The following is a 24829-nucleotide window of genomic DNA, read 5'->3' as shown; positions in this document are numbered from 1 at the left end:
GGCGGGGGCGGGCCTGGCCGCCCAGCCCAGAGCCTTCCGCCGTCTCACTCTCTACATAAGACCCGAGGCTGCGGCTCGGCCGCTACCGTGGGGGGAGTTCGCGATCCTGCTAGTTGGGCGGACAGACACCCGGTTCGTCCCTCGCTCGGTCGCGCGGCGGAGGCCCGGCGCGCACGCACACACGACCTCCTCGCCCCGCGTCTGCGCGCCGCCGAGTCCTCCAGCTCCGCGCCCGGCGCCGCAGGCAGCTCCGGGTGGCATGAGGGACTACGACGAAGTGACCGCCTTCCTGGGCGAGTGGGGAACGTTCCAGCGCATCATCTTCTTTCTGCTCAGCGCCAGCATCATCCCCAACGGCTTCAATGGCATGTCAATCGTGTTCCTGGCGGGAACCCCAGAGCACCACTGCCGGGTGCCGGACAGTGCGAACCTGAGCAGCGCCTGGCGCAACCACAGTATCCCGCTGCGGCTGCAGGACGGCCACCTGGTGCCTCACAGCTGCCGGCGCTACCGGCTCGCGGCGATGGCCAACTTCTCGGCGCTGGGACTGGAGCCGGTGCGCGATGTGGACCTGGAGCAGCTGGAGCAGGAGAGCTGCCTGGATGGCTGGGAGTTCAGCCAGGACGTCTACCTGTCCACCATCGTGACCGAGGTGGGTACCAGCCCCGTGCCGGGCCGAAGACCCGGGTGTGGGGAGCACCTTTACAGTCTTTGAGGTCGTGCAGTCCACCCCGCGCAAGGTGCATGCTGATGTTGCCACTCCTGTTCTCCCAACACAACTAGCGATGATTATGCATCCTCCAGCCAGGTGGCTCAGAACGCTTTGTATGTTGACGTCCAGTCAGAGATGCCCTTTGACAGCAGGGTGTCAATCTGGCCATCTGCCCTGATGGCCATCTAGGAGAGGGAGCCAGGAAGGCCCTGGCGGCCCCTGCGAGGTGCTTTAAGGCTCTGGGTGGTCAGAGACTTCTTCCAGTTGAGGTGAGAGTGTTCAGCAGAGCCAGGGCCAGGGCCAGAGCTAAGGGACTGTCGCTGTTTTTCTTCTAGCCTCTGGGTACCTGTCAGAGAGAAAGGAAATTCATCTTTTCTTTCCTGAACTTTTAAAATTAAGGGAAGCATGTGTATACAAGTGTTTCTTTTTTTCTTTTTCCAGTTACTATTTCCCCACCCACCCTCACCCCAAAATGATAGTCTGACCATGCCCTCTAAGGAAGTGTTTACTTTTTGCTCTTGGCTAGTTATCAACCTGTTAGGATCCCTGCACCTGGAGATCTGTTCAGGGTGACTTGTTGACCCAGAATGCTGTAGCTAAAGCATACAATCTTAGTTCATAGGAAGTGGGGAGAAAGTGAATTTCTCATTCCCCGGCCCCTCAGACTTTTGTTTTGGGTGGCTTTGTCTATCCCCTGCTGAGAGTTGTACAACAGGATGTTAATGAGTGAGTGTGGATGTGCTTTGTGTCTTACTCAGATACTGGCACTAACTCGCTGGGGTCTCAGCAGAACTAAGCAGGCAGGGCCATGAAGGAGCCTCCTTGACAGGCACCAGGGTGTACAGGTTCACTGAGTGTCAGGATCGGGGATTTGCAGATTAGGGAAGGCTTCCTGGAAGAGGAGACATCTCAATCAGTCTGGGGTGTTGAGCTCAGCAGATGCAAAGTCTGGAACAGCAAGAAACAACCTAGATGGAGGTTAGAGTTCAGAGGGATGGGGCTGAAGGGGAGCCCCACTGGGATCTCACAGGTAGAGACATCATTCTAGTGTCCTGAAGTGTTATCAAAAGAGGCACTGAATGGAGGTAGCTGACTGTGTGTTTTGTGGCCCAAGAGTCTACAGACAATTTCCCATCATCACAAATCCTCAGTCCTAGACTCAAGCAAGTCATCTTCTTGAAAGCCAGTAAGAGCTGTGAAAGCAGAGACTGTCCCTCTGGTGGCAGGCAGAGGTCGCAGAGGGAAGCCTACTCCATGACACGGGAGTCCCTGCAAATTCTGCTTTTGGCTGCTCATGAAAGGAGGAAGTCAGAAGAAGCATGTCCCCACCCCGGGGATCCCTTGGCTGACAGTCGGCACCTGCTTTTGCTTCGCTGCCTTCACCCTGCCCTTGGCCGAGGGTGGTAGCTGCGCTGATGAGTTCCCAAAGGCTGGCTGTGCCAGGGGGTCCTTGAACTGTGTTGCTGCCAATGTCTGCTTTTCCACTTTTATATTTGGCCTATGGATTTCACCGTCTAAGCAGTTTCGTAAGAGCTCTGTGCCCTTTCACCTACTGACAGGTTGTCAGTCTTCACTGGGAGGCTAGATTAATGCCTTACTTAGCCCTTTGTCTGGAGATGCTGGAATGCCTGACTTGACATTAGGTAAACAGTCCCTGGTGGAAGCTGTTGCATTAACATTCTGACTCCGTTTTTCTAAGGCTCATTTTTTTTCAACCCAGGCCTGGCATGCTGACCACTGCAGCTAGTCCCACGCCTGCTAAATGCTCCCAGATCTGCCCTCTGCCCCACAGCAAATGTGGAAGTGTTATAAGGACACTGATATTGAATTCCTAGTGACATTTTTCAACAGGAGATGAAAACCTCGTGTCCCCTGTGTGATTTCTGCCTTTGTTGAAATGAAAGTGTGTACAGGTAAATACTAAAGCTGGTGGGAGATTTGCATCCTTGCATCTCCTGCGGGTCCCGGCCTGATACTCGATACAGAGGGCGAGTACGCAGGAGAATTTCTGTCGAATGGATTAGTGAATAATTTAAGAAATTTTGTCTAAAGTTTGAGAACTGAAGAGGAAAAGGACAGTTTCATCTATAGAAGGGAAACTTGAGGGTGGTTGGAAAGCACTGACTGAAATATTTTAAAGGAAACATAATCCCCCATCCGGGGACTGGGGCTCGCCCCTGTGTGAGTCTGTGACAGGCATTGGACTCGCAGAAAGAAGGGGGCACTATTCAGGAAGTGGAAGAGGTTGTTCTTCTACCTCCCAGGAACAGTGCCCCTCTGCCCCTCTGCCGTGCTTCCAGGCTGGCCCCTTTTCTGACTTCTTAGTCATCCCTGCGGTGGGGGAATCAGCCATCCTACCTTGCCGTGCTGCTCCAGTCTGAGTGCTTCTTGACCCAGGGCTGCCCCTCCTCTGGGAACCTGGGTGATTTCTCAGCCTACCTGGCCCACCTGCTTTTTGGTGTCTGCGTAGCCCAGCCTGCGGAAAAGAAAAGTTCCTTTGCACCCATGAGTTGGGGTCTCTTCAAGCCAAGGCCTGGCAGTTCTCTTTGTCCCCTTAACCTCTGCTTCCTGGAAGCCCCCTGCCCAGCCCATGTCAGGACTCTGACTCACCCCCTGTTGTCCTAGAAAGCCTCTTTCTCTGGACTAGCTCTCCTGGCAGTCTGATGTCAGACATAGATAGTCTCGTGTGGTAGGAGAGCCCCCACTGTTGTCCACAGCCCGCGTCACCTGAAGGAAAGGCCCCGCCAGCTGGGGAGGTGGAACTGGGCTGACTCTGGGGGGCGGTAAGTCGGAACAGACCTGCAGCTTGTACAGCGCTGCTGTGCCCTTGCCACCTTCTCAAACCCAAGAGGAGCGCAGACCCTTTGCAGCTCGTGGCAAGCCAGAGCAGCCCCTCGCTGGGCACGTGCCATCCCGACAGGCCCATCGAGTCACGCGGGATCAGCCCTTCTCTGGGTGTCTGAGAAGCCCAATCCTGGGTCAAAGTTCTGACAGCTGACTCAGGGCGGGGGCTGAGGAAGCAAAGAAAATCTTCTCTAGAGATCGAAGTTCAGGGTTCATCTCCGCTTTGGGCAGGCGGGCCCCAAGGGTGCTGCAGCGTCGAAGCTTCTCAGCCCTTAGCTTTTTCAGCTGCTTACTGCATACCAAACACCTACTGAGCCTCCCCTCTGTGGGGCTCTGCCAGGCAGATACCTCTTCCCCTCGCCCTGACAGCCCTGGGGCAGGGATCAGCCAGTCGCCACCGAAGGAAGCAGAATGGACCGTGGTTAGGGTAGAGGGCATCCAGTAACCATGGCGCCGACCAGTGTGTCTGACTGCTGAGGCGCTCAGGCTGGGAACGTTCTGGGGAAGAGCTGCTGCCCAGTGTCTCGGCCCATCTCTTCTCCCTTCCAGCCAGCTCCCAGGTGAGAACACTTAGTTCTGGAAAACGACATCATTGCTCTCCTTTCCGTAACCAGGAAGCATCACCGATTGCGTACTATGTACAAGACACACACTTCTCTCTCTCTCTCTCCAGAAATTTTGACAACTGCATGGAGGTAGACATGACATAAAATAAACCGCACACTGCCCTGGCTCAGTGGATTGAGTGTGAGCCTACAAACCGGGTTTGATTCCCAGTCAGGGCACATGCCTGGGTTGCAGGCCAGTTCCCAGCAGGGGACGCACAAGAGGCAACCATACATTGATATTTCTCTCCCTCTCTCCTTCCCTTCCCCTCTAAACATAAATAAATAAAATCTTTTATAAATAAATAAATAAATAAATAAATAAACCGCACACAACTACAATGTGCAGTATGAAAAGCTGTCACGGATATGAACGGCCCATTTCTCGTCAAGAAGGTTAGTAAATCTAGGCCCCTTGTCACAATCACTCCCAGATTTATTCAGGTGGGGTCCCCACGGCCCACCCAGCTGAGGGGTCACAATGCTAGACTCATGCCCTGAATCTTAAGCCCACAGACATAGTTCTCAATTGATACCTGTGATCATCAGCCAATACAGCTCATCCCGTGCACCAGGTGGCGGCATCCTGAGCTGGGCTGGAGCTGCTTTAGTTGCAGCCGGGGAGCCAGGAGCCCAGTGTAGGAATACTGGATTCCTTTGTAAACACAACGGGCCCAGGGTACATGCCTGCACTCTCTGGGCTTCTCATCCTGCCCCTCCTACGGAGGATTCCAGCCAAGTCCTGGAGCCCACTGCAGGCCATCTGGTGGGTGACAGGTAAGTGGATAGGCTGGCAAGGTGGGACTTGGTTTGTGCCTGCCGCTGTGTTCCTTTTTTGAAACCTATTACCTTTCCTGACCCTACACAAAGGCACCCCCCCTCCCTATGGACAGAAGGAAGTGTTAGCCCACATTTGCTTTTGGAGGGCCCAAATCCAGGCCCTGAGGGCCGTCAGGAATTGTCAGGGGTGGATGGAGAGACTAGTCACCCCAGGGAGCTACACACGGACCCAGATTAGGGTCAGACCAAGTGGCAGGGCTGAAGCGGTGAGAGCTGGAGGGGTGATCTGGGAGCCTGTCCCAAGGTGAACACTGGTCACCTGGTCTCCTCGCCAGCCTGGATTTCTCTAAAAGCCTGTATCGGGAGACCTGATGTGGATTGGGGGGACTATACCCCCAAACTCACTGCAGGATTTCTCATCTAGCCCAGCTATATTATTTCCAACCCTCATGAGAGAGCTATTGAGATACAGCTACTGAGTCCTTATTCTTTAAAAAAAAAAACCTTTGTTGCCCCAGAAGTAGTGTATGCTAGCGGGGATGGATCCCACTGCATACAAGAGCAGCAGTGGCCATGACCTGGGCCTGCGCAGCTCGGCCTGCCACCCTACCCAACACCCAGGGGCCAGCACCCATCCCCGAGTCCCTCAGCTCTGCCAGAGGGCTGTCCTGGCTTCAGCAGCCACATCCCATGGGGCTATCTGGGTGCCAGCACCACTGAGGCTGCTGTTGCTGAGCATTTGGGCCTTAGTGCTCTGAGATTCCGGCCTCCTGCTGGCCTGAACTTCCCCAGTGGGAGGCATTGGAGACCCTCTGTTCTTCCCTGGGGCGGGTCCCCCTCCCCGTTCTCAGCCTGGGCGATCCTGACCATTGGCTGCAGGGATCCTCATGTCCAACCTGAGGGCTGCCCCTGCCCCTCTGAGGTGCCGGGGGCTCCATGCACACACACCGTCCAGCAGGGCAGAGAAGCAGACGTATTTTCCTTCTGCATTTGTCCTGGAGGAGATGCCTCGTTCTTAGAAGCCACACACACCCCTGCTTCTCTGTGTCACTGGGGAGCCTGCGGACTCTGTGGAGGGCAGGCCAGCAGCCTGGCGCCAGGCATGCTAGGGTCTGAATTCTCTGGCAGGCAGCTTTCTTGGTTACTGCTGAGCACCATCTCTCTGTTCTGAGAAACATTTTTCTGGGAACCACCAAGCTTCCTGTCTCGGCCTATCCTCCTCTTGGCCCCTTGTTCAGCCGGAGCAACCTCACATCTGAGTTGTCCAGCTGCTTCCCCACGTCTGCAGACCTCTTTGCATGGTAGCCCTAGATGGAACTGCACCTTGGGTGCCTGAGCACTCCAGCTGTGCAGCCTGTTCCCTACCCCAACCCTTGTTTTACCAACGAGGAGACTGAGGCACAATGAGGGGGGGCTCTTGTCTGGGGGTGGGTAACCAGTTAACAGGAGAATAGAGGCTCAAACCCGGTTTCTTAACTCCCAGCTTAGAGCTCTTGGCTGTCACTGGGGACCCCCAGCTGTAAATTTCACCAGAAGGACCCAGAAGGACCCTGGTGGGGGTGCCTGAGCAGAGCTGGAGGAACAGCAGCCAATGTGCACCTCAGGCCTCTGGCCTCGGTTCCTTGCTGGACGCCTTGACCCAGAGTCCTGCTCCCAAACCACTCCCGTGCTGTCCTGGCCATGACCCAACCCCACGGGCAGGGCGCCCTGCCCGTCCCCAGCCCTGCACCTGCCTGAGTTCTTCAGAGTGACCGTGAGAGGCCTCTCCTTCTCCTAGACTGGAACATGGACAGAGTTCTTGCTCTCTGCCTCCCCCTTCCTCAGAGAAGAAGCAAAACAATGGGGCCAACAGCCATGAAAAGCCAGACAGGGAGGGAGCCCAGTCTCCCTGCGAGGGGGTGCCTGCTCCCTGAATGTCTGCTCAGATGGGCCAGGGCTGCTGGAACGGACTCACACAGCCACACAGTCGGGTAAACAGACTGTGGGGATACGGGATGTTCTGATTGCATTTTCCAAGAAAGCTTAAATTTTGAGCATTTTTAAAAGAAGTGAGTGAGACATCTCTTTGCTTCTCTTACAGTGGAACCTGGTGTGTAATGACGACTGGAAGGCCCCGTTCTCCATCTCCTTGTTTTTCGTGGGCGTGCTGGTGGGCTCTTTCATTTCGGGGCAGCTCTCAGACAGGTAAGGTGGGTGTCAATCTGCTGCAGTGGCAGGGGACCCTGGCACTGAGCAGGGAGTGTGCATGCGCCTGGCACCCGACTTCAAATGGTAGTGTCCTTTCAGCCCAGGGCCTTGTGGTGTTGAAAGAAAGGGCAGCCCATCCTACAGTCCAGACTCCACGCCGAGTAAAGAGAGCTCACAACCTCCTCTCCCCGACTCCTGCTGAACACAAAGGCCCGAGCTGAGCGTGTCTAGGCTGGGTCGGCTGGGTTTGACCAGGAAATAGGCTGTGGGTTACTTCTGCGCCAAGTGAGCATGACTCTTTCATGTCCCCAAGCATGGGAAAGCTGGACACCACATGCGTGCGCACACACTGTATTGTAGACCCTAAGGCGCACCACGCTAGCTTCTGCCGTGTTCCCAAAGCCACTGCCCTCTGCGAAGTGAGAGAAGACGCCCGTAGCCAGCGGTGGCGGGGTGGGCGGGACTCGGCCCTGAGGGTCGATGCCCCTTCCCTCGGCCTATGGTTAGGGCACTTCTTTCACAACAAGCAGGAAATATGCTGCTTCACCCATAAGCAGGCTATTTCTAGAATTCCAAGGCCGTTAGCCCATGTCCATTCATGACTTAGGGAGTTCATGTGCTCTTGAAATTAAAGGCAATAATTTTAGAAATTGTGCGTGAGCATTTTTCTGGAGAGAGGTACAGTTTCTGTGAGGTTCTCAGGGGCCTGTCATCTCATTATCTCTCTACCCCAGAGCTGCAGGGTCTGTCGGAGAAGCCCGTGGTGAGGGGAGTGACCTTCAGCAAGGTGCTTGGCCACCCTGTGTCGCCCAGCTTTGTCCCGGCTGGTTGGGGTCTCTAAGAGAGAAGTTCAGGACGGGATTGTCTTGCTGCATGAGAACAAAGCCATCTGACCCTGTAGCACGGATTCGGGGTGACGCTTTGGCACGTTTCTGTCTGTGGCTTATTGTCCTCACCTGAGAGTCTTTCCTCATGAGAAATATGTGCATTTCTCCCCTGGATTGTTTTTTTCCAGAGTATCACCCAGCAATTTAAAAAAGGAGGGACCAATTTCTGTCATCACCAATAAGCACTGAGTTAAGTAGGCCATGGCCACTGATTGGTGAGTCTGGACGAGCCGTGGACACTTGCCCCTTCCCGGGCAAGGTCTGTGTGTGCGCAGATCCTTAATCTAGCAGCATGTATCAGCCGATCACTGATATTTATTAACACACACATAGCACCTAATATGTGCCATGCACGCTGAGAAGCACTGTACACATTAAATAATAACTTAACCTCCGTGACCCTGTGAAGGAAGAAAGATCAGCATTCTCATTTTATGAGCGGAGAAGATGAGCCCGGAGGAGCTCAGCAACCCGCCCTGCGTCACAGGGGCAGCGGGGGCAGAGCTGGGCTTGGGCCCCAGAGAGTCTTGGTCCTCTGTTTTGTTCTGGGCCCAGCTCTCCCAGAACTCACCTTCTGCTGAGGCAGAATGCATTAATAGCTCATTGAGGGGAGCTCTTGTTATCCTTGGTGGCAGTAAGGGACACAACGAGGTGCAGATGCGAAGAGAGGGTCTGACAGAGGAGGCCAGGAGAGGCTGCCCCAAGAAGGGGAAGCACGCGCCAGGAGCTGAAAGACAAGTGCAAGTTCACCAGCTACCGGGGTGGAGAGAAGAAAGAGTGTTTCGGGTGCCGAAAGCAGCACAAACTCAAGCCTAGACTCAAGAAGAGGCACGGTGCACGTCAGGGCTGCAGAAACATCCTCTGTGGAGCACGGAGAGTGGTCGGAGGCGAAGCGGTGAGGCGGGCGGAGGCCCGTACACACGAGCAGGTGGGCTTAGCTGACGAGAGTCAGGGGCTTGGGCTTTGGTCACAGAGCCCTGGGGAGCCACTGAGAGCTTTTTAAAGCAGGAGTGTGACATAATCAGATTTGTAGTATTTGAAAGGTTATTTGATAACTTTGTGGAGAGAGGATTGACGGAGGAAGGATTGTGGAGAGACTAATTAAGAAATGATCACAATAGCTTATGCGGGGGAATGGTGGTAGCTTGGAGCGACTGCAGGCGGAACAGCTGGGTGGTGGCAGGCAAAGTCAGCAGGACGTGGCTGTGGGCTGGGTGCGGGAGGTGAGGAGAGGGAGGGCTCTGGCCCCTACAGCCCAGGAGATGACAACACCCTTCTCTAAGCAGAGAACTCTGAAGAGGACCGAGTTTGTGGGAGAAGAGGGTGAGGTTGGTGTGCATGTACCGAGTTTGGGGTGACCACGAGACTCCTGAGTCGGGGAATTGAGTGTGTAGTTGGAGGTGTGGACTTGGTGGTCCGTGAGGGGTTGGGGCTTCAGAAGCGAACTTGGGAACTGTCGGCTCATGGAGCCTTCGTCACAGCCCCAAACAGGGACGAGATTGCCTGGGGAGGATGCGGCGTGAGAAGGGGTGTCCATCCAGGAGTGATGGCGGGAGGTCCCCTCCCAGGGCTGCGTGGCAGCTAAGGCTCAGGAGTCACTCTGCAGGGAAAAACAAAGAGCAGTCAGCCCAGGATCAGAGTTGAATCTGGGTCGGCTGTGTCACAGGTTAGGTGGTCTTTGGGGGCTAGCCTAAGACCCCAACAGCCTCAGGAAGGTGTTTAAGTTCCAGGGGTCTCCCAAGGAGACAGAAACAAAATTAATGAGTGTGTTAAGGACTACATTAGCCTTTGGAAGTGCTAGTTTAGTGTTTTTTTCAAAACTCTAAAAACATTCTGTCAGCAGGTTGCTTTTTGGCAGGATCTTTGGAGCCCAGTAAATGCAAGAGCTGTGAGCAGGGTGGTTCTGGCTGTAGCCCCTGCCACCAGCTCCCAGTGCCAGCCCTCTAGGTTGCCTGCACCCCGTGGAAGGCCCTGTGCGGGGCTCTGTGCGGGGGAAGTTTCTCTTCTCATTACCTCTAAGTAAGCCAGTCCAAAACCTAAGCCAAACAAATTACCTAAGCGCCAAAGATTCATTACCTTAACCTGTTGTCTAGGATACCACTAGCAACTTTTTATATAGAGCAAAGGTTTCGCCTTCATTCTGACATATGAGGAAGGCTGAAATTCAAGAGCAACAAAATAGCCCTGGGTTGTCAAAGCCTTTTATATGATATTGAGTTACCTTTATGTGCAGGAATTAGGAGAGGCAGAGCCCTGGGAAGAAGTAGGCTGATATTTCCTGGTTTTGCGGGCATGTGTATGTTGGACGTTTGCTGACATACTTTAAGCCTGAGTGTTTCTGGCCCCAGCCTTGGACTGCCAAGGGACTGAGGCTGTGTCAGTGTTCCCTGGTCTTACTCTTTGCTGCCATCCCGGGAGCCCGTGGGTGGGGAGGGCAGGGGTAGAGGTTACAGCTCCCTGCCTGCAGTGAGAGGCTGCCCTTGGGTGGCATGTGGGGTGTTCCTGTAACAGGAAAATGACAGTGGGGGTGGGGGAGAACACGGTCTCCATCTAGACCAGGGCTTCCCCACGTTGACACTTTGAGGCAGAGAATTTTTGGTTGTGAGGGGCTATTCTGGGCATTTTAGGGTGTCTAGAACATCTCTGGCCTCTGCCTAGTAAATGCCCCCCAAAAAACTCCCAAAACTAAAACAACCCCAGTGCACCGAGTAGAAGTACCAGACTCTTCGCCTTGGCTGCAAGGGCGGCTCCTACCCACCCTGCAGTCTCCTGGTGACCGGCCAGCACCAGCCACGCTGCCCCCTGGTGTTTGTCGTGCCCCTCCCAGCCACACTTTGTGCTCCTCTCGGTCTGAAGCATCCCCCATCCCGCCCGGTGGCCTTCCTGGACCCTGCAGGCTGACCCAGGGTCCCTGGTCTACGCCACGCTGGTTCCTCACACCTTTCCTTCAGAGCACACATCAGAAATGGCAATGTGATTCACGTTGGGTTCCCCACTGTACGGTGAACACCATTGAAAGTTCGGTGCCCTGCTCGCCCCTTGTCAACAGCTACTTTTGGGGGGACCTCATTTCAGTGTCCCGCCATCAGGGAGACCTTCTGTGAACTCCCATACCCCTTGCCTTTACTGCCCATCCAGGGCAGCTTCCTTGGTTGTGTACCCGTGGACCTGGGTGAGGCCCCTTCGTTCCCTGCCTTCATGGGGGCCTGAGCATTGAGTAACAGGGCATTTGACTGAAATGTGATCGCTGTCTGTCTCACCACCTACAGACTGTAAGCTCCTTGAGGGCAGAAACTGTGTCTTTTCTCTAACGCAGATATATCCCCGGTGCCTAGTGCATAATAGATGTTCAAATAGGCATTCATCAAGTGGAAATGGATGTCGCTGCCCTGGCCAGATTCAAGCTGAACCTGGTGGGTTAAATGAACTAGGCTGGCTCGTTCTTCCCCATTTGTGGCACTGTCTTTAAAACAACAACCACCACCACCAAAAAAAAAAAAAAAAAAAAACCACGAAAAAGTCCAACATTTAAAAAAATTTTAAATTGAACACAGATACAAAAAAAAACACATAGAACAAATGTGTGGCCTGATGAATTATTCCAGGAAAATAACCTTGTAACTTCCACCAGATTAAGAAATAGACCTGTACTGGCCACCGGGAAGCCGTGTCCGCATGTCCTCACCCCACACGTAACCACCAGCCTGACTTTTATTGTAATGGCTTCCCTGTGGGTTTTAGTCTCTTCAATCTAGGGGCTTGCCCGCCTTCCCTGCCTCTGCCTCTCAGTTGGTTTTGAAGGACACTGGGCTGGTCCGCCTCTCGAATTCCCCCGGCTGGCCTCGACTGGTTGCCCACTCATGGTGTGGTCCAGCAGATTCCTCTTCTCTCTGTACTTCTTGCAAATTAGCAGCTAGACCTAGAGATGTGGTCGGATGCAGGTTCAGTCTCTCAGGTGAGACAGGAGGAGCCCGGCAGTGTTCGGTTGTCTCCTGCTGGCGTGACAGCCACCGAAACAGAGTGCCCACATCTGCCCCCTGGTCGGGGGCTGCAAAATATGATGGTTTGATCACTTCTTTTTCATTTAATGGTTGGAAGACTTTTATAAAATGATGCTTCTTCTCATCTATGATTGGTTAGTCATATAGTTGACACAGGACAAATGTTTCATCCCCTTTATTTACCAGTTTTCATTTATCATGAATTGTTTCTCCACCACTCTCCAAAGTAAACCAGTTCTTTTTTTTTTAATGCATTATAAATGTATGGCTTTAAGCAGCGTAAGTATGTTGTGATCCTTTGCGAACTTGAACACAGTTGTGGCACTGCCTTTGCCCAGGCCCCGTGTTGGTCCTGAAGAGGAGGGATGGGGTGGATAACAGCATAGGGACCAGGAGACTGGGACTGTCCTTGCACCAGCGGAGGCCCTGGCAGCTCTGTCCTGCCCGCCCCTGCCAAATGGTCCTGGGAAAAGCCCCTTCTGGTGGAATGTGTTCCTGCCACCTCCTCCCAGCCGGTTCTGTTGCTCCCCTTTCCTTCCCAGGTTCGGTCGGAAGAACGTGTTGTTCGTGACCATGGCCATGCAGACGGGCTTCAGCTTCCTGCAGGTCTTCTCCAAGAACTTCGAGATGTTTTCCGTGCTGTTTTTCCTTGTAGGCATGGGCCAGATCTCCAACTACGTGGCTGCGTTTGTCCTGGGTACGGCCATCTGGTTGGAGCTGAGTACTCGACCCTGTGTTTGACCAGCCGCTCACCACCCACTTCCGGGAGACAGCCGAGCCGTCCCCCACTCTCTGAGGGGGAGTGGCCTCTAGCAACACCAACCAGGGCTTCTGGGAGAACCCCGTTTGTAGGCAGGGAAACCAAGCCCAGCTGTTACCCAGCTGTGGGCCCCGTAGCACAAGAGCCTAACCGCTGCCCCGAGTTTTGTCCTGGCCTCTGAGGCGTGGGGCCTCGGTCTCACTGGTACTTGACGGCCATTTTACTAGAACTCACCCAAGACCCTCCATCAGAAAAGGGCCTGCCACTGCCCAGGGCTGAGGTATCCAAGGAAGAAGGAGGCGCCTATGAGCAGCAAGGGCCGAGGAAGAAAACTGCCTCTTCTGCAAAACACCGGCAGGAAGGATCAGGAGGAGCAGGCTTCCCACGTGGGACCTCTGGGCTTCGGTGCAGAGCTCAGGCTGCAGGGCTCCAAGCTGTTCTCTTGGAAGAACAACCGGTCCCCCTGTGTGCAGGAACCTGACTCTAGCTTATTGTATTTTTGAAAGGATTATTTCTTTTCTCTTCACACTTGACAGAATGTTTTTTCCTTGGAGGAGACCAGTTAGCCTGGGCAGCTGTGGCAGTGACCTCCCCTTTGATGAATTCTTCCCCGTGTGAGGATTAACTTTTGAAGCCTGATGTGGCATTTTTAGCCTATGGCTTCAGGAAGTGATGGCATTTTCGGGAGCAACCGAAAGGTGACCGAGAGGCCACAGCAAGGCACCCCCAGCAAGCAGTCACCTGGGCTAGTTTCAGAATCCCATCCCTCACAAGGGCTTTGAAACTTAGAGACAATCCTGGCTGCTGCTTTCTTGCCTTTATAGAAGAGAAGATTAATAAGGAAACAGCGTAAATGAAATACTCACACAGCACCTCCCTCGTTTCGAACAGGCACGGAGATCCTCGGCAAGTCAGTGCGTATCATATTCTCCACATTAGGAGTGTGCATATTTTACGCCATTGGCTACATGCTGCTGCCACTGTTCGCTTACTTCATCAGAGACTGGCGGATGCTGCTGCTGGCGCTGACCGTGCCCGGGGTGCTGTGTGCGCTGCTCTGGTGGTAAGTGTGGCACCAGGACATCTTCTCTCCAGCCTGCACTAGGGGGCAGCAGCAACCCACATATCCATCCCTATGTGGGATCTCTGAGACAGGAAATACCCATTCTTTATGAGTTGTTTCAGAATGTTTTCTCCACACCCAGAAAAGCCAAAGACAGAACAAAACCCCAAGACATCAGCAGACCTGTGTTCGGCCCTGTGCCGGGGAGAGGGGAGATCGTTGTGCAGGGAGAGGAAGGAGCGGGAACGGGCGGGCGATGGGGTCCTCCGTGGTCGCAGGAAGTGATCAGACTGAGGACAGGCAGCTGCAGCCCCACTGCTGGCCGTGTGCTGCCGCCGGGACCTCCTGACACGGGCGCTGGGAGAAGAGGAAGAGCAAGGGGAGCTAGCGTCCCCAGGGTGGCTACACAGGGAGTCAAGCTCCGCCCAAGCTTCAACGCAGAAGAGTTGGACTGGGAAGGGGGACGCCATTCCTTACCAGGGAGGGAGTGTGGCAGAGGGGCTGAGGTGGGAGTGGCCCCCGTGGGTGGGGTGGGGAAGGCATTGCCCCACGTGTGGCGGGGAATGCTTCAGAGCACGAGCGTGGGTCCTGGCCGTGACCGAAGGGCGGGGGCTACCCTGTGAGGAAGAAAATAAGCTCCACATAGTCTCTAGAGCACCCGGGGGGCCTTGTGAGAGTAGGCGGAGAGTCTGACAAGTCAGTTGGATGAATCTGGTGGGAATGAGGAAAAACTAGAGGCTAAGAGTCCAGTGCAGAAACTTCTGTGGATGCCAGGGACAAGCAGGGATACTGGTGGGCACGAGTCTGGGCCCCGGCAGAGCCAGTGGGGGGAGCCACGCTTCAGGAGCCCATTTTGCCTGGTCTCCTCATTGTCCAGCAGGTGGCACTACTATTCCTTGGAAATGAGGAGGTGGCCAGCCAGGGGCTGAATCCCGTAGTGCTGGGCACACCCCTCCGAAATCCGTGCACTCCAGCAGACTCCGAAGCTCGCCCTTCTGGTCATCACTGGGTGTAGTGGGGACCATCTCTTTGGTTCTGGCTGGGAAACACCATATACCCCCTAAAGCTAGTTCTGGTTCTGAGCCCTCATTTCCCGCTTCAGCTGAGGCTGCACTGGCTGTTGGGCAGGAATGCCTCCGTGAGACTTGCTCCTTGCACTTCAGGTTCATCCCTGAGTCCCCCCGATGGCTCATCTCTCAGGGACGATTTAAAGAAGCAGAGGTGATCATCCGCAGGGCAGCCAAAATGAACGGGATTGTTGCCCCCTCCACCATCTTCGAACCGAATGAGGTAAACACCGCCCGGAGCTGGTGGGAGCGGGTGGCAGGGTCCCAGGGAGTGGTCTGAGGGCACAGCACAAAGGCCGGAAGCCCTCCCTTCACACGGCGCCCAGCCCTCTCCCTGCCCGCGTTGAGGCTGTCCTCGGCAGGCCCTGTCGCATCTCAGAAGCCAAGAAGGTGCCAACNGTAGGCGGAGAGTCTGACAAGTCAGTTGGATGAATCTGGTGGGAATGAGGAAAAACTAGAGGCTAAGAGTCCAGTGCAGAAACTTCTGTGGATGCCAGGGACAAGCAGGGATACTGGTGGGCACGAGTCTGGGCCCCGGCAGAGCCAGTGGCGGGAGCCATGCTTCAGGAGCCCATTTTGCCTGGTCTCCTCATTGTCCAGCAGGTGGCACTACTATTCCTTGGAAATGAGGAGGTGGCCAGCCAGGGGCTGAATCCCGTAGTGCTGGGCACGCCCCTCCGAAATCCGTGCACTCCAGCAGACTCCGAAGCTCGCCCTTCTGGTCATCACTGGGTGTAGTGGGGACCATCTCTTTGGTTCTGGCTGGGAAACACCATATACCCCCTAAAGCTAGTTCTGGTTCTGAGCCCTCATTTCCCGCTTCAGCTGAGGCTGCACTGGCTGTTGGGCAGGAATGCCTCCGTGAGACTTGCTCCTTGCACTTCAGGTTCATCCCTGAGTCCCCCCGATGGCTCATCTCTCAGGGACGATTTAAAGAAGCAGAGGTGATCATCCGCAGGGCAGCCAAAATGAACGGGATTGTTGCCCCCTCCACCATCTTCGAACCGAATGAGGTAAACACCGCCCGGAGCTGGTGGGAGCGGGTGGCAGGGTCCCAGGGAGTGGTCTGAGGGCACAGCACAAAGGCCGGAAGCCCTCCCTTCACACGGCGCCCAGCCCTCTCCCTGCCCGCGTTGAGGCTGTCCTCGGCAGGCCCTGTCGCATCTCAGAAGCCAAGAAGGTGCCAACTGCCTAAATCTCTTCACCTTTCCTGTGGATCTTAAGCTTTCATACTTCTGCACTTCTTTTCCAGGCAATTGTATAGTCTTACCATCACTTTTAATAATAAGCACTCTTGATGAGCAGTATCCTTCCACAAAGTTGGCATTTTGGGAAGTCACTGTTTCTCCTACCATAGTTTTTTGTTGTAAAAAGATAATGCAGATAAAATGTGAAGCAAACACAGATTTGGAGTCAGAAGTGCTCTGTCTCCTCCCCCCACCCCCACCCTGTGGTTAGTTGCGTGACCTTGGAGCCAGGCCTTTGCAATGTCCAAGCCTTCGCCCTACCCCACCCCTCCCTGCAAACCGTGTTCTCACGCCATGAGCAACCTCCGGCTCTGCCTGCACGCCCGGGGCTTGCTTCCCTACTGTCTCAGCTTCCGCCCTCTCTGAAACATGCCGTTCGTTCTCTTCAGTCTTGTGACAGTGCCAAGTGGTCAGACGCTGTAACTGCTGGCTGATACAGTCCTGGAGTGTGTGTCTGGTCTGGCAGGAAGGCAGAGGACTGGCTGTGAGAACGGCCATCAGCCTTCCTGCTGGGGTGTGTGCGAAAGGCTCGTCAGAGACGCTCGAGACTCAAGACGCAGCCCTGGGGCTTGGGAGAGGAGGGACCAGGTACACGCAGCAGAGAAGCCGCTGGCCACCACCAGCCCTGCCAGTCTCCTGGCGCGGGTTGGAAAGGGCTCTGGTGCACAAAAGTCCGGGCAGGAGCAGATGGCAGAGAGAGCTCTGAAGTGAGATAGGTTTGGTGGCTTTTCAGTGGAGGGTCTGTCGGGTGAGCCCTTGAGTCCCACTGGCCTCCTTGAGGAAATGAGGCTATTTCAAGGGATCCATTAAGTCTAAAGTTGACCTTTCGTTGAACTGCTAACTTGGGAAAAACAAGCTCCAAAGCTGGGTTTGCTTAAGAAAGAAACAGCAGTGTGTTTAGACGTGTGGTTTATTAATGTCCTTGGCTGTGCCGAATTTCATAGGAAGTTACTCCGGGTGAAGCTGAGGTCAATTTTCCTGTTTTTCTATCTGAGATGTTTTTGCTTTTGGAAGTAGACCAGTAACTACATGATATGAAGACTGAAAACATTAATTCTTGTAACACAGCAGATCAGTAGGACTCCACAGCCCCGTCTCCCTCCGACCCAGAGGGCAGGGATCCAGCCGAGGTGGGGGGTGGGGGGGTGGGGGGGTTGGTGCTCAAGGACTCCCTGGAACATGGCCACTGTCGGGTGCTGTCTGATGGAGCTGTCAGCTTGGGCCTCACCTTGGCTGCGTCCCCTGAGGGCACTGGTCACCTGTTTTTCCTCCTCACCCTTGATCACTAATTTGTCATTGACAAGGCCAGGGGAAGCCTTCCGCTGCCCGAGGTTAGGCCAGTGGACTCTTCTTTTCAAGAAAGAAACAAGATCTCCCCAGCCCAGAGGGCATAAAGCGAAGCTGCCAGGGTTCCGGGCAGGTCACTGGATCTCTGAGCCTCCCCGCTTCTCCGTCCTGCAGCTTGAAGACCTCGGTTCCCAGGAGCAGCAGGCCCACAACATCCTGGATCTGCTGCGGACTCGGAACATCTGTGTGATCACCGTCATGTCCATCATCCTGTGGTGCGTAAGTGGGACCCGCCCGAGGCTGCCACACACAGCCCCTGGCCGTGGCTGGCACGCCTCGAGTGGGCAGGCGTGTCTAAGACCAGCACCAAAAGCCCATGTTGTCCGCAAGGGAAAGGGGTGTGTCTTGCCGTCCAAGAAATGGGCATGACACAATCCTGGATAGAATTTCAGAAGAGGAGCGCAAAATCTGCTGTGGGGCTTTTGGGGGGCAATATGGGACCGTTGGGGACCCTTCCAGGTCCTGAGGAGAACCCTTGCTCGCTCTGGGTCCTATCCCCCTGTGCCTCCGACAGTGGCTGAGGGCGATAGGCGAGGTCTTCCAGAAGGCTCTAAGACCCCATGTTCTTTCAGTTACAGAGGCCGTGAGTACTTTCTGGGACTGTATGTGGAAGCCCAGGATCCCTCCTTCCAGGATGCTTGGAGACTGTCCTGGAAGCAGGGCCACGGCCTGGATGTCCTCGCCAGGTTCCTTCTAACGAGTGAGGCATCTCACCAAGTGTCAGAGAGGGAGTTGAGTTGGCAGAGAGAGGGAGTGCAGCCAAGTATCAGGAGAGCGTTTGTTCAGCAGCCGAACGAACCCTTGGGACTAGAGGCCTCTACCTGGTGCTGCTTGGTGAGGAAGGCAGACTTCGCCTCAGAGTCCTTGTTACTAGTCAGCCAGTCTCTGGGCAGCTGGCCATCTGGCCCCTAGGGACTACCATGAGTCACCTGTTTCCAAGGAATGGCCCAGGATTCCACAGGGCAGCGCCCCACCCGGGAGCCGCCTGCAGACAGGGCAGCATTCAGCCTGCACCAGACTCGCCCTGGCTCCCGTTTCCTGGAAACTCCTGCACGTGCCTTTCCCCTGCTCATACAACTGTGGTTTCAGCCTGCAGAGGAGCCCAGTCTGCAGAGAGAGTGCCTACTGGCATGCACCAGCCAGGGACCCCAGGGTGGGGCATGCAGATGAGCGACCCTGCAGCCCCCTCTGAGAGTATGGTGGTGCTGGAGGCTGCAGCCTCTGGCCAGCCTCTCCCTAGTGGGGTGCCACGGAGGGTCTGCTCTGGCTCTTTCTCCAGGTGCTGTGCCCCACGACTGTTCCTTGTCCAATCCTGTCCCTCCAGCCCTGCCCCACCCCACCTGCTGTCTGCTCCCTGACTCATTCCCCAGCTGCTCTGCAGTTGCTGGGTTTGGGGATGTGCAGAGAGCCAGGAAATGGGTGTCGTGAGAGCTTCCGCTTAGGGTTTCTAGAGCCCATAGGGGCAGGTTGGAGTTGAATTTTTCGTTTGTTTGTTTTGTTTTTTCCCAACAAAGTAACTCTGACTCATACGTGTCTCTTTGATGTTTGGGACACTCTGAAAGTGCTCTGGCCTGGAGCTGACACCAGGCTGGGGGAGTTCTCTTTTGTTCTATGAGGTAAGACTCACCTCAACCTGCAGCCCTCCTGAAGGAATGGTTTTGCATTTCCTGCGATACTTGTATCTGAAAAGTCATCCCGGGTGGGAGGCAGCCAGGCGGACGCTGCTCCTCCAGCTTCTGCGCTCTGTTTCAGGATGACCATATCAGTGGGCTATTTCGGGCTCTCCCTGGACACCCCTAACTTGCACGGCGACATCTACGTGAACTGCTTCCTGTCGGCAGTGGTGGAAGTCCCGGCGTACACGCTGGCCTGGGTGCTGCTGCGGTACCTGCCCCGGCGCTACTCCGTAGCCACCGCCCTCTTCCTGGGCGGCATCGTGCTCCTCTTTGTGCAGCTGGTGCCCCCAGGTAGGGACTGCGTGTGTCTGCAGCCTTCGCCCAGTCACTCAGTCTCTAGCAGGCTGTCTCCCCCGGTCAATAAAAGGCATAAGGTCGTGCCATCAGCAGTCACCTATGTAACCTCCTGCTTGGCCCAAAAATCAAGAGAAAGACAGCCCTCCTGGCCTGGGCCTGGGGGAAGTGGGGGGAGCTACCAGACCGGGCTGGTGGTCAGTTTTCCTGCTGACCCAAGTTAGTGTGGGCATACCTGTTTTTCTCTGCAGGGTAAGGGGAGGCAAAGACAGCCATCTCCATCACTTACTAACCTGGCCCTTGATCATTCGCTTATCCCACGAGGAGCTAGGGAATGAGTGGGCTTGCCCTGCGCTCGGCCAGTGAGTGGCCAGTGAGTGGCGCGGGAGTGAGAAGCCCTGCGGAGCCCGGGGCGCCACTGCAGCTGCCACACTGGTTGAGAACACGGGCAGCGAACGAGTAAATAAAGCTTCGTGTGGTGCAGACTGTGTTTTACAAGGAGGACTGGGAGAGCTGGCACATGGAGGGCGGTCACGGACAGTGGTCCTGGGGAGGGCGGGTGAGCGATGGTTCTAGAACGCCGCCGTGGAAAAGGCTAGGAACAGAGCCCTGTGGGCTGAAGAGACAGCAAAGGCAGCGGCCCTGAGGGAGCAGGGAGCTTGCCCAGTGTTCAAGACAGAGAACGAGCCGGAAAGAGATGAAGGGAGGGGCCAGGTCCCAGAGTGGGTCGCCTAGGCCATTAACAGGATTTGATTCTTAAGACTGCCTGGGGAGGCAGCCCTGTGACAATTGCTAGAACAGTTGGACTCCCTGTGGTACCTAGAGTTGTCACTGTACTCATGCCTTCGGTGGCCTCTGAGGATCATTTGTGGGTCCCCAGGGCTGGCAGCACAGCCCCCGCTGTGGCACGGTGGGGGAGCACAGGACTGTGTGCAGGTTCATGGCCAATCCCCGGGCGACCCATAGGCCACTTGCAGCTGGCAGGCAGGACAGAGCGTTTCCAGGGTCCACAGGTCTGTGAACTGTCAGGTCTGAGCAGGACAAAAGCACGGAGCGAGTGAGAATGAAGCTCCGCGTCCATGCAAGGCCCTCATTTAGCCCCACAGTGCCTGCAGCTCTCCGTCCCCTGATGGCAGCATGTTGTGACTTCTGGCCCGAGATGCGGGCTTGCTGGGGTTTGAGGGACTCACTCTGGTGGTCCTCAGGCAGAGGGGAAGCATGTGTCCCCACACAGCTGCAGATCCCAGCCTCCTCTCGGGAGTAACCACTTGGAGTGGCACCTCGGCTGTAGCTCCTCAACCCACAACACGGAGTTATAGAAGTTGCCTGCCCCCCAAAATTGCAACTCCCAGTTGCAGTGCACCCTGGGTTGGTGCCGTCACCTACTTTCTTCCCTTTGCCCATCCAGACTTATACTACCTATCTACCACCCTGGTGATGGTGGGCAAGTTTGGAATCACATCTGCCTTCTCCATGGCCTACGTGTACACGGCCGAGCTGTACCCCACTGTGGTCAGAAACATGGGTGTGGGGGTCAGCTCCACTGCATCCCGCCTGGGCAGCATCCTGTCTCCCTACTTCATCTACCTCGGTGAGTCCCGTGGGGCGAGCGCACGAGAGAGGGGCGGGTGGAGGCGCCACGAGCTTCCCGAGCTTCCCCGTGAGCTGGAGAGGACAACAGGCCTGCACAGCAGGTGGGACCCATCTGATTCTGGGTCTGTGCCTGGGGGAGGAGGTTCTCATCCAGGTGTGGGGGCTGCGGGGGCGGCATGTGCTTGCATGTGAAAAACAGCCTGTGCACTAGCTAGAAACCAGGGGAGAGATGGAGGGGGCTTTGTTCCTGGTTTAGCCTCGCCCCTTCTATCAGAGAGCAGGAGCCCCCCATCCTAAGAAACTGCAGAGCGACTAAGGGAGGCAGTGCCTGTAACTGGAGAAGTCTCTTCTTGGAATCAGAGTTTAAAAGGAACGGGAAGAAGGAAAGATGTCCATTCAAGACGTCTGACAACCTGAGACTTCTTGTGACTCGGAGCCTGTGGCTCAATGGTTCAGGCCGAGTGAAGATGCATGCCTTGCGCCATTTTCCATAGCAGGGCGCCATTTCCTCTTCCTCCAGGCTTGTTTCTCCTGGCAGCTGCTGTGTCGCACACCCCTCACTGGCACATCTCTAGGCAGGGGCGCACCCAGCTTGAGAGTACCCAGAATGCTTGGCCAGCACCCTCTATAGATCTGACAAGCAGAAACATCTTGCTTGGCCTGTGGGCAAAGCGAATGGGTTGGACCACACCTGGAGAGGTGCAGGAGCTATTTCTGTCCCTGGACAGGTGTCTGGAGTTCTTCGGAAACCTGGCATTGGGAAATAGGGATGGTAGTTGTCGTGGCTCTGTGCCCCTTCCCTGCCCTATGGGGCCCTATTGGGCCTTTGGGCATGTCAGTGCCGACCCAGGTGCTGAGACCTGTCTGGGTGCTGGATTCCAGTCTGGCAACTCAGACTGTGGGACACGCAGAGGCTGAGAGGACAGGTGACCCCCTTTAGAGAGTCCTGGCAGCCAAAGGGCCAGAGGGCATCCAGGTCTAACCGCACCCCGGCTTTGGGCTGTGTCTGCTTCGCCCTAGGTGCCTACGACCGCTTCCTACCCTACATTCTCATGGGAAGTCTGACTGTCCTGACAGCCATCCTCACCTTATTCCTCCCAGAGAGCTCCGGCACCTCCCTGCCAGACACCATCGACCAAATGCTGAGGGTCAAAGGGTAAGGAGCCTCCCCCTGCACCATGCCTATGCGGTGGGCCTGGGCCTGGCAGAGCGTTCCCCATGACCTCTCAGAAACACCATAGACCCGCTAAGCTGTCAGAGGTTTAGCAATGGCGAGGAGGTGGAACTCTGCCCACTCCGGTCGGACCCAGACCACCACGTCCCCACGTCAGTCCCCATCCCCATCCCCACAGCAGCAGCAGTTCAGGGACAGTGCGGTCAGAGAAGACCTTCAGGACCTGCTGTCTGATTTTTTCCCCTTCCGAGAGATAGCCACGGTTCTAGGTTTGGTTTATTTGTTTGGAGACTGGAGGATGTCTCTTCCAGATTTGTTACTAACTTTTTTTTTTGCTTGTTTTTATAGAATAAAATACCAGCAAACTTCAAACCACACAAAGATATTAAAAGATGGTGAAGAGAGCCCGATAGTCCTTAAAAGCACAGCCTTATAAAGCCCTCCCCCCAGGGGGTAAGCCAGCAAAGACGAAAGACCGAATCCCGTCAGAAGTGGTTTGTGTGGACACAGGGCCCTTCAGGGACGAAGGTCCCTGCTATTCATCCTGGTGTCCCTGTGTCTGACCTGCTGGCAGACTGGCACCTGGACTCAGAGGCCGAGTGTGGTCCTGGAACACCACCTTCCCTCCAGTGATGCTGGGACTGTCAACAGACAGCTTCAGAAGCACCCTGACACAGCAAGGGATGGGGCACCGCCCAAGAAGTGGACTCGCACCAGTGGGATTCTGAAGAACGCGAGAGGCGCCTGCTAAATTTACATTTTAACTCCGACTCCCTGAAAAGGCCCCCCAATAAGACAGAAGGTCTTAATCCCACCCCCCAAATCTTCCCCTCTAACGGTGCACTTTAAAGGAAAAGACATCATTTCACAGGGAGTTGGATTTCTCACCCTTTCTCAGTAACGGGGAGTGCTGGGGCTGCAGGGCAGGAGGGCCCAGGGCTGGGGAGCCCAGGGCCGGGGGAGCCTGTAGGCAGAGGGGCCCGAGCAGGCATAGAACACAGGCCAGTGTCCCCGAGTGAGCTCCGGGGCCACTCATTGTGACTGCTGGGTAGACTTGTTTACATCTGATCAAAGCACTGGGCTTGTCCAGGCCCAAGACAAATGTACCACAGAAGCTACTGTTCCCGTTTTCTGCCGGGCAAATCGAACCTGGCTATCACGGTCTCCACGTGTGGTTTGAAGGAAACACATCAGGAAGAGAGAGAGACAAGCAAACTTGTCTCCTCTCTCAAAACGATAATGAGGTTTTGTTTGTTCGTATGACGTCTGCTTGTTGATTTGTAATGTTTTCTTCTCCTTAAGTTATTTGCCCTTCAGAACAGACTTGGGGGAGACTGGTGTCAGTCTCCTGGTCTGTGTCTCTTTCTGTCAACCCAGAACCACTCGGGTAATAATGGTCTGCAGCTGCCTCCCAGGCAAGGCCTCGGCACTTTCAGCCACTGGCACCTCTCCAAGTCCCAAAACAGACATCGTTGTGTGGCTTCCTCTTGTGATACCTAATCACGGGGGGAATTACGAAGAAGAAAGGTAGATCCTGTTCACAGTCCTTCCGAGTTGCTCGCTTCAGTCATGTGACATTAGGAGATACTTGTGTTTGGTGTAACCGTCTTCCCTTTTCCGACCGTTACTATGGTTACCGTGGCACTCCTGCAGCGCGCACTCCACCTGGTTCCAATCCACATGTCTGGGAAAGCTCCTGAAGTGCCTTGAAAATGAAGTTGTTTTAATAAAGAAAATAATTTTTAAATAACAGCAACTGCCCACGACTTTTATTTCCACCGTTTGGTGACCCAGGCCACACTATCACCCGGCTTCTCTCTGGGTCACCTCGGGATAGTTCTAGCAGTGGTTGGGAATGAGTCTCTGAGGCTGAGAGTAACCCCCGCGTGTTAGAAGCCTGCACCGTGTTGATCGACCGAGGACTAAGCCGGCCTGCTCACACGTGCGTCTCGGTCTGGGCCCCACGGAGAGCAGGGCTGGGACGGCGCTCTGTGCCGTGACATGGAAGCAAGAGTCTGGGGAACAGGAGTAAAGGATGGGGCGGGGGAGGAAACAGGGAAGGGGCAAGACCCTGCACAGGGATGCGTTTTTCAGGTTGGCCAGTGCCGAGGGCACAGCTCCAGGCAGCCAGAAGTTCTGAGGAACTTGAGGAAATCCACCTCAAAACCACCCGGTGTGGGGAAAAGAGGGATCATTTCTATACCCGCGTGCATCCCCCATTCATTAAAGGCAGTCCCACAGAGGTCAGCTCCCTTCGTTCCCAGGCTGCACATACCTAAGCCCCAAACAGGTTCCAAGACATGGCAAGCTGAGTGAGGCACCATCGGGCCGCGTACGATGGTCAAAGCTGCGGTGAGCTGGTCTGCAACAATGGCTAGAGCGAATGGTGGGGCGCACACACTCGCGCACACGTGATGTGTCACAGGGCAGTTTGAGCTAGAACGTGTGGACAGATCTGTGTGAACAGCTCCACTGCCAGAGAGAGAACCCAGTTGGCATGATGCGTAACGACAGGCAGACCCGGGCCTGTGTTGGGCCCCCGGTTCCACAGCGGCCCCTGAACATGAATCACAGCCTGGCCGCCCTTTCTCC

At 55.3% G+C, this 24829-nt stretch overlaps 1 protein-coding gene across 4 annotated transcripts; it reads left to right on the top strand.

The window, feature by feature from the left end:
* Positions 1 to 62: 62 nt before the first annotated feature.
* Positions 63 to 23987, top strand: SLC22A5 (solute carrier family 22 member 5). 4 transcript variants are annotated; one of them, XM_037050499.1, is made up of 11 exons: positions 64 to 652; positions 7022 to 7125; positions 12559 to 12713; positions 13668 to 13839; positions 15003 to 15129; positions 17615 to 17715; positions 19253 to 19467; positions 20879 to 21061; positions 21792 to 21989; positions 22084 to 22219; positions 22586 to 23987. In XM_037050499.1, exons 1-11 carry the CDS (start codon positions 260 to 262, stop codon positions 22671 to 22673), a joined length of 1872 nt encoding a protein of 623 aa, XP_036906394.1. In that variant the 5' UTR covers positions 64 to 259; the 3' UTR covers positions 22674 to 23987. The 4 variants fall into 4 exon arrangements, with proteins under 4 accessions (XP_036906396.1, XP_036906394.1, XP_036906395.1 ...); XM_037050501.1 differs by lacking the exon at positions 12559 to 12713 and having other exon boundaries at positions 63 to 652; positions 13777 to 13839; XM_037050500.1 differs by lacking the exon at positions 21792 to 21989.
* The last annotated feature ends 842 nt before the right edge of the window (positions 23988 to 24829 follow it).

This window comes from Sturnira hondurensis, unplaced genomic scaffold (genome assembly GCF_014824575.4).
Source record: "Sturnira hondurensis isolate 20B ecotype Veracruz unplaced genomic scaffold, ASM1482457v3 Scaffold0006805, whole genome shotgun sequence".
Taxonomy (NCBI): Eukaryota; Metazoa; Chordata; class Mammalia; order Chiroptera; family Phyllostomidae; genus Sturnira; species Sturnira hondurensis.
This window is presented reverse-complemented; position numbering and strand designations above follow the sequence as displayed.